General features: G+C 43.8%; 1 protein-coding gene across 6 annotated transcripts in view; it reads right to left on the bottom strand.

Annotated features, from left to right (window-relative positions):
• Positions 1-738: 738 nt before the first annotated feature.
• Positions 739-16,400, bottom strand: part of Chd6 (chromodomain helicase DNA binding protein 6) — a 219,773-nt gene continuing 204,111 nt past the window's right edge. For 4 of the 6 annotated variants that reach the window (XM_003467660.5, XM_013150332.3, XM_063248336.1 and 1 more), the window contains 6 exons: positions 15,883-16,034; positions 15,201-15,407; positions 13,758-14,210; positions 11,505-11,696; positions 10,413-10,532; positions 739-4,007 (listed from right to left, as the gene is read on the bottom strand). In XM_003467660.5, the coding sequence (XP_003467708.2) occupies positions 3,111-4,007; positions 10,413-10,532; positions 11,505-11,696; positions 13,758-14,210; positions 15,201-15,407; positions 15,883-16,034 (2,021 nt within the window). In that variant the 3' untranslated portion in view covers positions 739-3,110. Of the gene's footprint in view, positions 4,008-10,412; positions 10,533-11,504; positions 11,697-13,757; positions 14,211-15,200; positions 15,408-15,882; positions 16,035-16,400 lie in introns of those variants that run through there. The other 2 variants (XM_013150333.3, XM_063248338.1) reach the window with 2 other exon arrangements.

Below are 16,400 nucleotides of genomic sequence, written 5' to 3'. Positions count from 1 at the left end.
CTACATTCCCAGCCCACCCTAATGGTTTTTAGGCTACTTTTGCACATATCTGTTGGTACCTGGTAGGAATCCAACAAGGTGAGGCCATGTCTGCCTAGCCTTAAACGAGGGTTCGGTGCTTTCCCACTGGCTTCAGTGATAACTTTACCCAGCCCTTCTGTGGCTGAGGAGTCATGATTTCCAAAGCTAAATTCTTAAGGTAGCCTTGAGAACTTCAGTTATTGAGGTTTTCCTGTATCCCATGGACCCACTCCAGCCCTGAAATTCTAGTTCCCTTAGGAATCCGAGGTGTGTGCTTTGAGGCAGGATACCTGGTCAGGCGTTAGAGTGCTGGAAGGCATCAGCTGACAGCACGGGGACCTGAGCGTGGGAGCAGGATGCTGTGCTGCCAACTCCCTTCCAGGGCCTGTTTGGACCTGGTATGCTGGGAGGGCGAGAGACAGGTCAGGTCAACCCTTATGGCTGAATATTCAGCTTCAACAGGGTGGCCGGCATCCATGAGGCACGTAGGAAAGGCAGCAGAGTCCTTGAGTACATAGGATGCATTTGGAAAATGCCCAGGCTGTAAGAGATATGCAAGTGCCACTGAATTCCTCAAATACAAATTTGACTTTTCAACTTTTTTTTTAAATCCAGGATCAAGACCACAGACAATTTATTATGTGAGACATGGAGTGAAGAATGATCAAGGAAGAGTTATGGCCATGAGTGACGTGGAGTTAGATGAAAAGGCTCAAGTTTGCTGAAGAGAGTTTAAATTTGGCTTTTGCTCTTAGAAATATCAAAATAATCATAAGCAGCACTTATGCCTTACAGAGCAAGTAATCCACAGAGTGTCAGTTTCATTTTGCAAAAACAGGGTCACAATAGCAGTCAAACAGAAGCCTGAACACCCGAGTTAACATACAGGTTTGATAAGATATAACAAGGGGTTGCGCATGCTGGTGGGTTTTTACGTAAGATCCACATTCAACCCTGTGACCTATTGGAGGTTTACGTGGAACCTGGGGAAAGCAGCTTTTCCATACAAAACAACAACAACACGCGGACGACAAAGAAAACCAGACCTTGCTGGATGTCTATAATACTCATTTGCAGTAAGGCTTTCAAGATACAGGAATTTTTATAGCATTTGTATTTTAAGGATTTAGGGCAAATACATTTTTTTCTACTTGATAAAAAGAAAATTAGTACTTAAAAGGTTCAAAAATATATCGATTGAGTGATTTTTTCTTTTACATAAATAAATTATATTGATTTTTAGGATTTAACAGCTGAAAAAACCCTTTCTGCTTCCACTGGAGGCAAAATGAACAAAATGTTAGTTAAATAGAGAGAGCAGCATTTCTAAGAAATCTGTTGTCAGCATTGTAGACCACCTACACTACAAGAATGTTATTAAATAGAATTTATTCAATTATCAGATTCTTCTCATAGGATCAGTTATAGCATTTCTAGGTTTATAGCTCTGATTCATAAAACTGGGACTCTGCTTTTTGAAAATACATCTGATTGATTTTCTTCGGTCACAACTTAACAGACTTCTTTGAGATGCTCATTTTAACATTTACATAATTTATAATTCCAAATGTATAAAAGACAATGACAAAAGCATCATAAATAAATAATGCAAACTGAAATAGTTATGTCAAACTTTTGGACCTTCTGATAAATTAGCAAAACTGTAACAGAAACAGTAAAAAATACAGTAAATTGTGACAACACAAAGTGAAACTGGTACTAGTAACACTTGCAACACTTCCAATAGCCCTGCAAGCCCTCTGCCCCCAGAGCTGATCTGGGATCTCTTTTCAAGTCTCCGAGCACGAACTGTCCACGAAGGAGAAGAGCATCAGGAAGGGTGTGAAACACATGAGCGAAGGTGAAAGCAAGTGGCAAGTCTCTCAGAGGGCTTCTTCCCCACTCAGCTCCTAAACGCGGGCAAGCAGAGGAACGGCGGAGAGTACTGCTGACCTGCAATAGTCTCGGCTAAGTGATGATTTGGAATTTGGGCCCAACTGTAAGATACAAAGAGTGAAGCAATAACGGAGAGAGGGGAAAAAACCTTTTCACAGCTGTAGTGTAAAAGAAGGTTCGTGCATTTTGACAACCTCAGATAACTGTGAAGACAGACCCTAGCAAGTGTGGAGAACTATCTTCTCCCAGGCTCTGAAAGCCTTATTCTTAAAGAAGGAAAGAACATATAAAAACCCAGTAAGATTCTCTGAACACAATGAGGCAAATTAGTGACCAGAGAAGTTTCGGGGAGAAGGGAGCAGAGTTCCAGGGGTGCGCTTGCGAAGCAGCGTGCAACTCTGCAGTACAGTGAGTGAGCCCTTGTCCCACCCTGGTTGCTGGTGGTAACTCAAAGTGTGTGACACTTTCTTCAATTTAGAGTCACCTTTTAACCTGGGGGAGGATTGATACATATACATAAAATAATGCCTAGTCAGCTAGTATTTCTTCTTGCTAAAAGTATCTAAAAAACCATGAAGGGAGAAATTATATTACTTCCAGGAAAGTTTTGTGGTTTCTTTTTTTAAATAAAGAAATCAATATATGCATTTTCAACCATTAGTTATGTACTTTGGACTACACTACTCAGAAATCAGAATAAAATAGGGATGTATTTTAACTGAAAAACACACCAACACTTCCTTTTTCTGTGCTTTTTGGTTTTCTTGCTACATTTTTCCCTATTTAACTTAGCTCACGAGAAAAATAACTTGTCTTTGTGTCTGTTCTTCAACCCTTCAATGGTAAATCCCTGGACAGCTTCCTTTTCCTTTTCCTCAGTAAGTGGGAAACTTGGAAGAGAAGGGGGTAGGATGTGTCACCAAGTACTGTATTAACTACGATTGCTGGAATGAACGACTGGGTAACTGAATGAGAATTCTGTGCCTCCTAGACTAGGTAGACAACATTTATCTAACGAAGTGGCAAGACCCTGCAACTATTAACATCTGTTACCATAGTTCTCAGACAGAAAATTAGGTAGGTCATATTACTTATGGAAACACAGGTTCTTATGAAGGTGAAGTGAGGGAAGTAACAAACCTTTATGGGATAAGAAACTTACAAGTCACAATAATTTCTTAAATGAAAAAGTTCTAATTGGTGTCACTGTTGGCGTCCTTGAGTCCCCCTTCTCCAGACTGTGCCACATGTTCTCTCTCTGGGGGTAAAGGGGTACTCGATTCGGTGCAGTTCTGATCAGTGCCTGGCTCCCTTTCGTGCCCAGGAGCAGGCTCTGGGTTGGGGTTTGGGTTGTCCCCCTTTGTTTTCTTCTTCTTCCTCTTCTGGCTCTCCAGACCAGCTATCTCAGAGTGTCTGGCCTGCTGCATGGCTGGCAGAGCCATGCCCATACCGGGGGAGAGAAACATGGATGGGTAAATGAGTCCAGGAGACACTCCTGGGATGAGAAATGGGTTAAAAGCCACAGGGCTACTAGTAGTTATTGCAGGTTCAGATTGATCAGAAAATGGACTAGGACCAGGCTTGTCTTCAGCTAATGTGTCTGCTTTTTCATCAGGGCTGCTGGGTTTGTCCTCTGTAGTCTTTTCAGCGGCTGCTATACCACCTTTTGTTGTGCTTGACAGAGACGCTGGAGCAGTGGACGTGCAGGTGGCTGCCATGGGAGCATTGAGGAGGCCTCCAACACCGAACATCTGGGGCACTGTGGCCATGCCTGGCAGCATCATGGGCAGCATGCTCAGGGTGCTTTTCACCTCTTCGCCAGTAGGCATGGTTGCAAAGCCAGCTGGGAAGCCCACCAGCCCGGTGAGAGGGATACCTGGCATATTTCTCACGTTCTGCAGTCCCACCAGGTCCATTCCTGCAATCAACCCATTCATGAATAGAGGCCCCATTCCAGAGGGAGAGTCTGCTACAATGGCTGGAGCTTTCAGGAGTTCACTCCGAGGCCGCCTCCCCCTCCTGCGGGGGCCTGCATCCCGAAGTACAGGCTCAGCCAGGGTGTGATTGAACTTGTTTTCTGGGAGAAATCCCTGAAAAGGACAAAGAAACATAAGATGCTGAAGGTTACTGGATTGCAGGGGTCAGCTTAGGGTGATGACTGGGGTTCTGCACTGTCCCCAGCTCCATGAAGGGCTCACGCAGGCCAAGAACATTTGGTGGCTTGGGAACAACCAGGGTGCCCGTCACCGCCCAGCAGTGCTTCCAACACTCTCACTGGCAGAGCAGGGTCCACTGTGTGAGAAGCTAGCAGAGAGCCAGGAGTTGGAGACCAGCATTGAAGATGTACTGGGTCTTGCTGAGATTCAAGGCTGTGAACCCTTCACCAGGAGGCAACATTCACGTTCTCATGACACAGTACGGTTCGCATCGAAGCAACAAAGCACAGAATGTAAGACAGGGTTTTCGAGCCAGGCAGACCCTAGTTTTTAAATCCTGGCTCCGCAGCACTCTTGCTGTGGAGCTCAGGAGAGTCAGTTAGCCTGTTAGTTTTGGAGAAAAATGGTAACAACACCTATCTTAAAGTCACTGAAAGTGAAGTATCTAACACATCACCTGACTCCTAGGAAGCTTGCTTGGGACTCCCCATTATTTTTCTTCTCTTTATTCATTAGTAAAAAGCTTCAGAGTTAGCACTTCTGCTCACAGGGCTCACAGTGTTTCTAGTATTACATATTTGGACCTTTCCACATCACACAGCAGGAGGATTATGCCACATGGAACCAGAGAGATCACAGCGCCTTAACGGTGGCAGTGAGCAGGCAGCAGCATGGTGGCAAGGGAATTCCAGGCTGTGGCCCTGACCTTCCTTCCTTTGAGAAGGTGGCTCAGGATCTTAGGGGCAGTAAGGATGCAGCCGGGAGCTGGCCACCTGGAAAACCGGGCTGGAGCAGAGAGGTAATTAAACCAACCATTGCAATTACGATAGATTAATTCCTGAAATTGTTTCACAGATGATGTGAATAACCTCCATTTAAAGAGAAAAATGTTTTCCCCACTGAAAGGGACCCATTTTTTGCACTTGTTGCCCACAGTCCCTGTGCTCCTTTCTGGAGAACTATGCACACCCCTTTCTCTATTGCTGTCCATCTCTCACGGCTCTTAATTTATCATGTAACACATGTCCACATGATTAAAAAATGTGACTTAAAACTGGGTGCCATGGCACCTGCCTAAAGAGGCTGAGACAGGAAGATCCCAAGTTTGAGCCTAGCTTGGGCAACTTAGTGAGATTCTGTCTCAAGATAAAAAATAGAAGGGGCCAGGGATATAGCTCAGTATGAAGGCTCTGGGCTCAGTTACCAGCAGCTACCCTCCACCTATATACAAGGGGACTCACATTCACGCTGTTGAGCAGGCAGTCTTCTTATGCAGAAGAGGAAGATGAAGAAAGAACCCTTCCCTCCTGGTGCCTGGGAGGTAAGCAGCCCTTTCCCAGCCACACTGGGAAGAAGTGCAGTGACCCTTCTTGCACAGGTGTCCCCTTCCTATTGCCAAGCTATAAAGCTGGTGTTACCTTACCACCTTTCCATGATTTGAGCAATGATGAAGCTAGGATGTTCAGAGTGGTCTTGATGTGTCTGAAGACACTGGGCTCATACTGAGAAGTTGTCTTAGCTGTCAGGCTGAAATGTGGAGCTAGCAAAGTGGTGGGAGGGCTCACTCAGCCTCCAGCTCCATGTGTCTCTCTGAGGTACTCCTGGTGCCTTTTCAGGACTCTCTTTTGTGCAAACACCCTCCTTCTCTGCCAGTCTGGAGTGAGTGGGGAGTAGGGATCTGGCAAGAAGCAACTGAGGCTCCACTAGCCCATGGCAGGGACCTAGCTGCCCTCCTCAATGGAGCAGACGCTTTGGGCAATAGAGGAGGCAAGAGATACCAGGAGGACCACAAAACAAAACAAAAAACCTATTACTAGGTCCTGGAGTCCTAGAGAATGTGGAGAGAGATGTTAGGAAAGCTAAGGGCTGAGACTAGGTCTGGCCTGAGCTAGAAATCTACTTAGTATTTTCCCAGGGACTGGCTTATAAACTGATTCATGTCTCCGGTATTTCCCATTTGTTTCACTCTTGTCTCCCAAAATGAATAAAGGAGTAAAATCTGTAGAAAATTCAACAAAGTTTTGCTTAAGGGGCAGTCAGAAAAGCAGTTGGCAACACTGGTTTCCGGCTCTCAGGGAGCTCTGTGGACATGTGTGGGGGCTCTACGGGGAGAAGCTGCTGGGCTGTGTCAATTTCCCTGGCAGGGAGCGGTCAGCAGCAGGGAAACTGGCAGAGAGAAGCGCTCAGGAAGGGGTGGTGGTTATCAGAAGGGGAGCAGGAAAGTCAGCTGCTGCTAAAGAAGTACCTACCAGGTGCCAGGCACCAATCCAAAGGCTCAATTGCATCATCTCAACTAATCATCACAACAACCCTAAGTCATTACTTCACCGAGAACTCAGATTCACAGATGTGTGCAAGTATGTGCATCTGAATATTTCTGAGTCTTCAGACAGTTATTTTTCATTTGTCCTTCAACTACCCAGAAAATATTCATAAAAACTAGCCCATTATGGACAAAAAGCTTTATCATGGTAACTTAGATCAGAAAATTCTTCTTAAAAAGCCTTGGTTTACTATCACAGAGCTGGAAGGAAACTCTCTAGCAGCCATGTTTTGTTTCCCTTCCCTTTCACTAACAGAGACAAAGATTCCTCTGGATAAGGACAGAGCAGGCAACAGCCCAGGACACTTTCTATGCTGTATTCTTCTTCTTTCCCCAGTATGACCAGCTACTTGCTAGGTGCAAAACTGGTTTGTTCTGGAGAGTGCTGGTCAAGTGCATGTCCTGGCTAATTCTTGTTCCTAAAGAGAAAAAGTAAGATCTAACAGACAGGACCAAACTAAGAAGATGATTTTTTACCAGTCTGCCTTGAATTCATCAGTGCAAACCACCGCAGTCCAAGTCAGCCATTCTGTTTCCCCTGTGCAATTTTAGGCCCTTTCTGGCTCACGGCCGTGGCATAGGGCCCTGCCCAGGTAAGCACCCCCCGCCACTTGCCTGCAAGGCTTCACTAAGGTCCTCTGCCACCCACAATCAACAGCCAGGGGAAGGTACAGGGTAATGTCTTGTTTTATACACATATGTTCCTTTATAACTCTGGGGGATGCATGTTTGATATCAGAAGTCTTTCTGTTAGGAAGAAATTAAGCCCAGAACTTTGATGAATAATACCTCCATCTTATTTTTGAGTCTGTCATAAACTGAGTTTCTCATCCAAGCCAAGTGGTCAAGTGCATGTCCTGGCTCTGGACAATCTGTGGTATCTAAGACTAGATAACTCACTTAAGACCAGACTGTGTCTCACATGACTATTGGCCTTGCTGGCCCTGCCTGCTTAGTACACAGAATACTCCTCAGGCATCAAGATGTCCTCAAACACCCATCGTCTACCTTTGATGTAACCACAGTTACAAAGAGAATGTGGGGACCTCTCAGAAATGAGAGCTTTAAAAAAAGGCACGGACTGGTCTTTTGTCCTTAGGTCTAGAGAGCAACAGCAAAAAGGCTGGGGGTGGAGGGGAGCTCTTCATCCACACCATAGTAAGAGAAGTGCTAACACAGGAAGTCAGCATTTACCACTTCCTGTGGAGGGCGAGTTGCTCCAGCCACCCAGCTGCTGCCCACCCCAGATAGGTGCCCCTCCCAAGCAGCTCAGTGACCACACACAGCGTCCACATTGGGCTTTGGCAGCACTCCCTCTTGGTAATTACACCCTGGGAGCAAACCTGCTTCCTTTTCTAGGGGAGGCAGACAGAGCAAGGAAAAGGAGAGCCCTTACATTCAAGCAACACCCAGAGGCAAAGCTGCTTTTTTAGATGACTGCTTGGGCATACTCCTATCTAGGAATCCTATACCCAATACCCAACCGTGTTTACTTAACCCTAAAACTCTTGGTGGAGGTGAGAGAAAGCTGGCAGTCAAAGCTTCCTTACTCCCTCAGGAAGCTTAATAGAGTCATCCAACAAATACCCACCTGGTGAAAACACCCAGAAACCAAATGCAATGTGCACCTCCTCAGTTAAAATTTCCCAAACCAAACCAGAACAGAAGCCAGCTCAAAGACACTTTTTGAACAATTGGTGAAATCTGAATATGGATTAGACATCAGACTTACTAAAAATCACATGCACAGGAATAGAAACAATTATATAGGAAAATGTTCTTAGGGGATGCATGCTGAAGTATTCAGGAGTGATGTATCTGATTTATAATTTACTGTCATGTGGCTTAGCAAAAAACAAAAATTATATTACAACAACATATAACCATAACTTACATATACAACCATATTAAATATGTGTGCATACATACAGTTAATGAGCAACTGCTATGTAGCAGCTATTACAAACAAGACTGAGGCTCAGTGCCTTCTGTGTAGCTTGTGTAATGCCAAATCTGTGGAGCACCTCCATCCAAACTAAAGCACACATAGCAGGAGGGCTATGTGACCTCAAGACAGGAGGAAGGGAGCTCCTTGTGAGATTTTAATGTACTTCTAGAAAGGGTAGGCTTTCTTCTATGGACTATAAAGATTTGTGTCCCCCAAATTCATGATGAAATCCTACCCATGAAAGGCATAGAGATGAGAGCTTTGCGAGTGATTAGACCATAGGGCTCTACCCTCACGGATGAAATTACTGACCTTATAAAAGACCTTGGAGAGTCTGTCTGTCCTTTACGTGAGGACACAGTAAGAAGACAGCTGCCTGTGAGGCTCACGCCTCAACAGAGGCCAAATCTTAATCTTGGATTTCTCAACTTTCAGAACTACAAGAAATACATTTCTGCTATTTAAAAGTCATTTGTTACAGTATGCCGATTTAATGAAGAGTTTCTGTAAGAAAACTCTGGAGGGCTTATGTCCCCGAAAGAGCTGTGAGACACATGAAGCCCACCTAGAGCCAAATGGAGGGGGTGGCCCTGTCCCTGCTGATAAAGAGTGGCCACAAGGGCTTTGCGGACAAGTGCTTCTCCTTCTTACCTTCCTCCAGAAAAGGCCCTCGGGAGTAGGGAATGTGTTTACTAACAAAGGAGGAGAATGCATCTGAGAGGAAACAGGCTTGCAAGAACAACTTAGAAATGGGTCTTCTGGAAAAGGTTGGTACCTGCAGAGTTGAGATGAACACTAACTTCTACGGAAAGTGAGGGAAATTGTTTGTCAAGGAGAGAAAAGTGAGAAAGGGGCACCACACAGCTGCCTGACATGTCTGTAAATTGACAGCTCAGGGCTACAATGAGGTAAAGAGCTGGAGGTCTTTACCAGATGACTTTGTGGAGACGCTTGCCATGTACTAAAACACAAGGGGAAAGCTGAAGACACATACACTACAAATAGGTTCAAAAAAGGGTTGGTAAAGGTATTTTCTGATACTAAAGTAAGAAAGAACGAAGGACAGCTATTCCAAGGTGACAAGCCTGGGGACTGGGCCTCGGCTTCCCTCTGACTGTGGTCATGCACACTGATGAGAAGGGTAGTTGTTATGGGGCTGCTGGGAGACTGAAAAAGCAAGGGAGAAATTCTTCAGGAACATTAAATAACTCTTCCTCAGACAGAGGAAATGACTCGGGTGGGTGGTCTTTTACAGTAATGTGGGAAGTCATAGTTGGGCAGTTCTTCTAAGGAAGAACTTGTAGTCAGGGAAGCTGCAGCTGGTACAGCACTGAAGACAGTGTTCGGGAGCAAGAGTTTATGGAGGAGCCTGGGGAGAGCGAATGTTCCCACTGGGATTTTCAGAGGCTCCTATTGGGGCAAGATACACTATGAGGAGGTTAAAAGCACACTGATGTGCAATTTACCCATGCTCAATGGATTTTCAAATAAAATGTTATTGCTGCCCTCTAGAGGTGATGGTTATTTTAGTCCGAATTCATACTCATCTGTAAACTATAATTAACTTAGATTCGTTATACTCCAAGTATTCTGCAGATGTCTTTGAAGTCCCTTCCAGTCACATGATTCTATAATAAGAAAAGGGTAGTGCTTCAGTCAGCTGTTTTTCATTGCTAGCGAGGATACACGAGGAAGAAACATCTGAAATGGTAGTCAAAAACACTTGGAGGAGAAATAAAAATTTCCAGTAATAATTTGTTAAATACTGGAAACACATTGCTGGCCAGGGTTAAACTTTCTTTTGCCTTATAATTCTAAAAATAGAAAAAACCCTGGCATTGGGAATGGTTTAATTGTTTAGGAGGTAGAGGTGGAAAACAGATGGTCACAGAAGTCACACTGCTGCTCAAAAATGCCCTGGACACCACTTAGCACTGCTTCCAACTTCCTGTGCTGGCTTCTTGTCCTCTGCAAAATGTCACCCACTCCTCAGCTAGGGCTTTCTTTGTATGCAAATGTACCTCGGAAGCATGCTGCCCTTGTCCCCACACCCATGACCTCTTCCTACCCTCAGTCCTGGTTCCTTGGGGACAGCAGGAACCCTCTCTTCTCCACTCAGAGAGCTGATGTCTAATTTTCCAGGTTCATTACAGCGTGGCCTCCTCAGCTTTGGTTTGTCTGAAAAATTCTAGGAGGCAAATGGAGACCGTATTACAAAACATTCTATCACAGAGTCTTCTGAGAAGAGGGCTAATTTTTAGCTGGTTTTGCTGTTTTCTCATTGATAGCCCTTTACACAGGGTCCTACTGCCAGCCCTCACCCAGGCTTTCTCTTTTTGGAGCACCAGCATTTTTGTTGCAAGCTGGAAAACAGGCTGTGTGAGCCCTGTACCCTTAAGATTAGGGCACCCAACTTACTCAGCAGCTTTCCAGAGCACTGCTGAATCATCAGCCTGGTCCTTGAATATCTTCTCCACTGCTACCCACCCAGCTGGTTTTGTATGTCATTAAAGAGTTACGCACCTGTGAATTCATTCTCTTATTTTGTGTGTATTCTCTACTATGCATATTACTAGTCACATGTACTCTCGGTAAAGATGGTGATAAGGTAGATGAGCAAGTGAGAAAAGAAAATTCAAGGAAAAAATATCAGTGCAAGAGCCTCCAGAAGATTCCTAATTGGAAAGTCTTAGAGCAAAGGCAGCAAGACGACTTGAAGGCAAAGTCCTTAAAACAGTAACTATAACTAAGAATAGAACCTCCCATTCCCTGTAGTCACATACTAATTAACTTGGAACATGTTCATCAAGTGGTACAGTTTACACAACGTAAAGACTTCTCTGTGACCTTACGGCATTGTATGGTCATTTTGGGAGCAAACAGGTTATAATTTGGCATGTTCTATTCTCTTAAAATTGTGCATGTATACTTCTTGGCACAGTATTCTGATGTAGGCTATAACTTCTGTTATTGGAGGATTTAACAAAAATGTAAGCTTTAAAAAACAATACAAAACAAAATCAACTTTAAAATGATGTTCTCAATACATATTTCTGCCAAATAGTTTCTACCTTGTTTCCCTCAGTATGCACAGATCAAAACTGGCCCCAAGTTAGGTAGAATTTAACAGCCGTCTTAGGCAGCACCAACAAACACTTACTGCCCCAAAGCCAGGAACATCTAAGGAGTAATCAGCCTGCTGCCGTAGCCAGTCAAGCAGGCTCTTGCTTGGAATGGCTTTCTCGGCCTGGCCGTTGGCTGCTGCTGTTGGCTCAGGGGCCGAGGTAGCAGGTCCTGGGCCTTCAGGGTGTGTAGTGCTCAAAGTGGCCTGTCCTGGGTCTTCATGGACTTCCTAGACAAACAAAAAATGAGACTCTAATGACAATGTGTCATTAATTAAAACTGAAGGAAAACTAGTTCCTAAAAGTTAAATACATAAGGTATTCTTTCCACTTTTCCACCTTTTTATTTATTTTCTTTCTTATACACAGGGTTGTGCTATGCAGTCCAGGCTGGCCTTGAACTCAAGGGAATCTTCCTGCCTTACCCTCCCGAGTACCGGGATTATAGGTGCACACCACTTCGCTTGCATCCCACCTGTTTCTACTCTGACGTGGCCGGAGGAGTCACAGAATTAGATCTATACAAATCCCAATCAACCGCTGCTTGTGCACATGTTGGGTGCTCCTTCCACTGGAGCCCCTTTCCTCCTCATCTGTGCGCCACACTAATTCCATCCTGATTGCTCCAATTTAGTTTACTCCTGTCATCATCACTGACTGTCCCAGGCAACAGTAGCTACTCCAGGTCTTGTCTCCACAGCATCCTGAGCATGACTCTCATGTAACAGCAGATGCTACACTATGATTTGGCCATTCATTTTCCCTCTTGTTTGAAATACTTGTCTCACTCATCTCTGAATTACGAATGCTTATGGTGGGGTCTACTTACAAAATACAATGCCAATGCTAAAACAGTGTCCGCATTCATAAATTTAACCCATTTAGGATGGGACCATAATTTGTATGTCTTACTGCTGGGCAGTTCTGAACCACTGGTGGTTCAAGCTGGCAGAAATGTGTTAAAAAAAAAAACCACTGAAACCAAGGAAACAAATTTTAACCTGTCATTCCATTGTAATTCTATGAGTATAACAAAGAAATCATGTTTTTTTTTTCTTAAATGTAACTTTTAAAAATCAGCTTAAAGGACTAGCAAGGGAAAGCATCTGACATTTAAACCTTCTAAATTATATAGAAAGTCTGAGTAGACCAAATAGTATAAGGTCTTCTACTGCTTAGGATCTAGACAACAAGGTCCTTGGTTGCGTTTCCTGTTTGATCACTTAGCAGCTGGAAAATTTTGAGCCAGTTATTCAAGGCTTTTAAGCTTCATTTTGCCCATCTGTGAAACACCTAGCTTCACCAGGTTGTTGTCAAGATCAAATAGGGCAATAATAAAAATCCTAAACACAATGCCTGCCACACAATAGTTATCCAATGAATAATGGTCATTATTATTCCTTTTAAAACATGATATATAATTCCTATATATATCATGTGGCTCAAAATCCGATAAATGGGGAAACACACATTAAGCATTAACCACTTTATGAAGGGGATTTCTTTTCGTCAGGCACAGTTTCTAGCCTCCTCAATTGTTCACAAAGATCCCCTGATATGTATGTATGTATGTATGTATGTATGTATGTATGTATGTATGTATATATGTATGTGGTTACTGGGGAGTGAACCCAGGGCCTATGCACCCAGATACATAGCTAGTCCTATTTTATTTTTCATTTGGTCTCTTGCATCAGCCTGTCAGACTGCTGGGATTATAGGCATGTGCCACCATATCTCACGTCTGAGTTTACAGTGTACTGTCTCAGTGTGGTCTCCGGGAGTCTTCACAGCAACCCTCTGCAGTAGCTGTTGCTCCCCTCAAAGAGCAATCTGAGGTCTAGTGGCTTGTCTGCTGTCACTCAATATCAGATAGAACAGCTGGGGATCTATAATCAGATGGTTCTGACTCCTACTCCTTTTACACATTGACTTCTAGAGACCCTAACTACGCCGGAGAACCAGAAACTCAGCTCTGTCCTCTTGCTACGCTTGTTCAATCACCAGTGGCCCTTCTGAGACACTGAAGGCTTTGGGTTGCTTCTACCTGAAGGACAAGACCTCATGGTTCATTTCTCCCTGTTAATCCATGCAGATTAAGGGCCAATAATGGTGTCTACCTATTTGTAGAAAAGATAGAGGGCAGGCATCTCATAAAGAGAAAATACATAGGTCAAGTGAAATAGGGGTGAAAGAGCCACAAAACAAAATACATAAGTGTCTGAGGAAGAATGGTTTATTTCTCTATGTAGAAAGGTCAATGTTTACACTTAGTGGTTTTGAATACTTACCAAGATTCCTGCCTGAAGTGTTTGCTCCTTCAAAAAGATGAGGTCCATCCCTCCTTCAACATGTTTTCGTCTTCCCCTCCGCCTCCTCATCGCAGCATCATCTCTTCTGAGGCTTCCGTTGACAATCTGTCCAGTCACTGGGTGGATCAGACCAGCTTGCAGAATCCCAGACAAGTCCATGCCAAGGGCTCCTTGAAGTGAACCGATAGCCCCAATCTTAGGGGTGTTGGCACTCACTGGGAAAGGGGATGTGGCTCCTGGGGACCCCTCTGATGAGCAGGAGAGGTCTATAGCTGATTCCCCATGCCAGCCATTGAGGACGATGGGGGGGTGCCCGTGGGTGGCAGAGAACTGTTCTAGGCTCCGAGCCTTGGCATCCCTCTCCACCTCAAACTCATAGGGACGTCTGTGCTTTTGTTCATCTTTTGTGAATACTGGGGCTAAGAAGCTCTCCTGTGAACACACATATGGCAAAAGAAGTTTGAATGCCACTTTTGTGGCTGAAGTAGCTTTTTCTCCAGGTTGATTTCCCCACTCATCTTCTTAAAAGTTCTATGAACTCATGCCTCCTTAAATGTGAGTACCACATCATCTGAATGGCTTGTTAAAATGCAGATTCTACTTTGGTGGGCTTGTAGAGCCAGAGTCTGCATTTGTAACAGGTTCCCAGATGCTGATGAAGTTGCTAGTCATATACTATACTTGTAGTTGCGAGACTATAACTCAAGATTCTCAGCCTCAACTGTAAGTAACAATCATTTGGGAAGTTTTCTTAAAAAAATCCCAATACCCAGGCCATACCCCAGATTAATTAGATTAGAATCAGTTGCTTTTCAAGGTCCCTGCTGATTTTGATAGCAATAAACAGTGACAACCAGTATACTAATAATTAACTTCAAAAAAACTCATCACGTTCAAACAGAAATACTCAATCTTGCCTTGATTTTCAAATTTCTACTATTAATTACTTTCTGCTATTGTTCTCAGTAATTCAAGGGTTGAAGACATCCACCATTTCTCCTCTCCTTACATATTTACTAGTCATCAAGTATATCCCTTTCTTTGTATTCATCACTCTGCCTCTGCCTTAGTTTAGCGCTCTTTCTCTGCATCAGCTCCCCAGTTGACTTCCAGCTGAGGCATTCCTCTCTCCTCTCATCATTTCTTCTGCCAACCCACGGACTTCAGCTGAGCTGCAAAACCCTGCTTTTCTACTTTGTGCTCTGGTCTTCAACTTTTTAATAGCTCTCCCTAGCCTACAGGATAAGGTCCAAATTCTTCAATTAACAGTAATGGCTTGCCAAAAACAAAATACAAAAGCCAAGACCCCCAAAAGCCCACTGTCCATTCAGTAGGTACCTATTGAGTGACCAACTCAACTATGAAAACGAAACGTGGTCACAGTTTGTTGCTCTGTGGTCCGCACCATCCTTGTGGCCTTACCTTCTGCACCTGAGCTGCCAACGTCGCACCATTGCTGAAGCTGTGTTCTGCCGCTTCTGGCTCTGAGAGACTGTTCCGAGAACCAGCACTGTTGGCTAAGACTGCAGTGGACAGTGTGCCTGAGGGTTCATACTGTTGGCTAGAAGGCCACTTCCCCTTTAACACCACGTGGCAGATGCTATCTAGGCGGTTAATTATCACGCGATCCTGGGAAAAAGGAAATAAACCCTGAGTTACCCAAATTAACAAATCTCCTTGAGGGATAAGTTTTCTGACCAGAAGGAGGTGATTACAAAAGAGTGCTTAAATGGGGAGAGAACCGAGAGATCGAAGGAGCAGGAGGAAAAGGGAGAGGGAGTGAAAAAAGAATTAAATGCAGGCACTTAGGCCACTGAGCTATATCCTTAGCCCAAATATACCACTTTAAAGCCTTAAAAATAAATTTCTAATCTGGACAATGAAGATTAAACTAACAATGCTATAAATATGAGGACAATCTGACACATTCACCTTATGTTTTAATTAGTCAAGTGCATATATTGTCATTGCTAAATGTTATATAACTAATACCCTTTAAAACTATTGATGGTTCCTCAGTTTCTTTCATAGAAACACTTTATAAGGCTTGAAATAATTGGAGCTAAAGATGCTTGAGGTGGACAGTGCAAGTTCTGCGAGATACCTTTGGCCACTCTGAGAAGGAATAGAGGGTTTTCTCCTGTAGCAGCTGAGCAATGGTGGGAGCGCGAGCCTCTTGTAGGTCATCCCCAAGGTCTCCGGCAATACCTGATGCTGAGCTCTTGCTCTCCTCTTCAGAATATTTCCCTGGGTAGTCTGGGAAAAAGGTAAAAAACTAACTAAGCATTTGGGAATTATTAGTGATCTGAGAGATTAGGACATCTGATTTGCTTTTCCTGAAAATTAGATCACTCTCTGTTGTCTTAAACTGAATATTGATTTCTGTATCTTCTATTTTCAGGTAGAAGAACTAAATTAGCAAGACCATAAAGGCAAATTCTGGTCTATGGTTAACAATGCAAGTCATCTATTAAGAGTTTTCGGCCATACCCCAACAACAAAAGAACAGAGAAGGGAAATTTCTGTGTATCCAAGAGTAGGAAGAGGTGAGTGGCCATGTTTCTCTTTGATATAGTAGACAAGAAGTAGAATATTACTTTGATATTTTGATACATTTGAAGG

This window comes from Cavia porcellus, unplaced genomic scaffold, assembly GCF_034190915.1.
Source record: "Cavia porcellus strain 051 isolate PalLab524CR breed Dunkin Hartley unplaced genomic scaffold, mCavPor4.1 scaffold_5, whole genome shotgun sequence".
Classification (NCBI taxonomy): Eukaryota; Metazoa; Chordata; class Mammalia; order Rodentia; family Caviidae; genus Cavia; species Cavia porcellus.
This window is presented reverse-complemented; position numbering and strand designations above follow the sequence as displayed.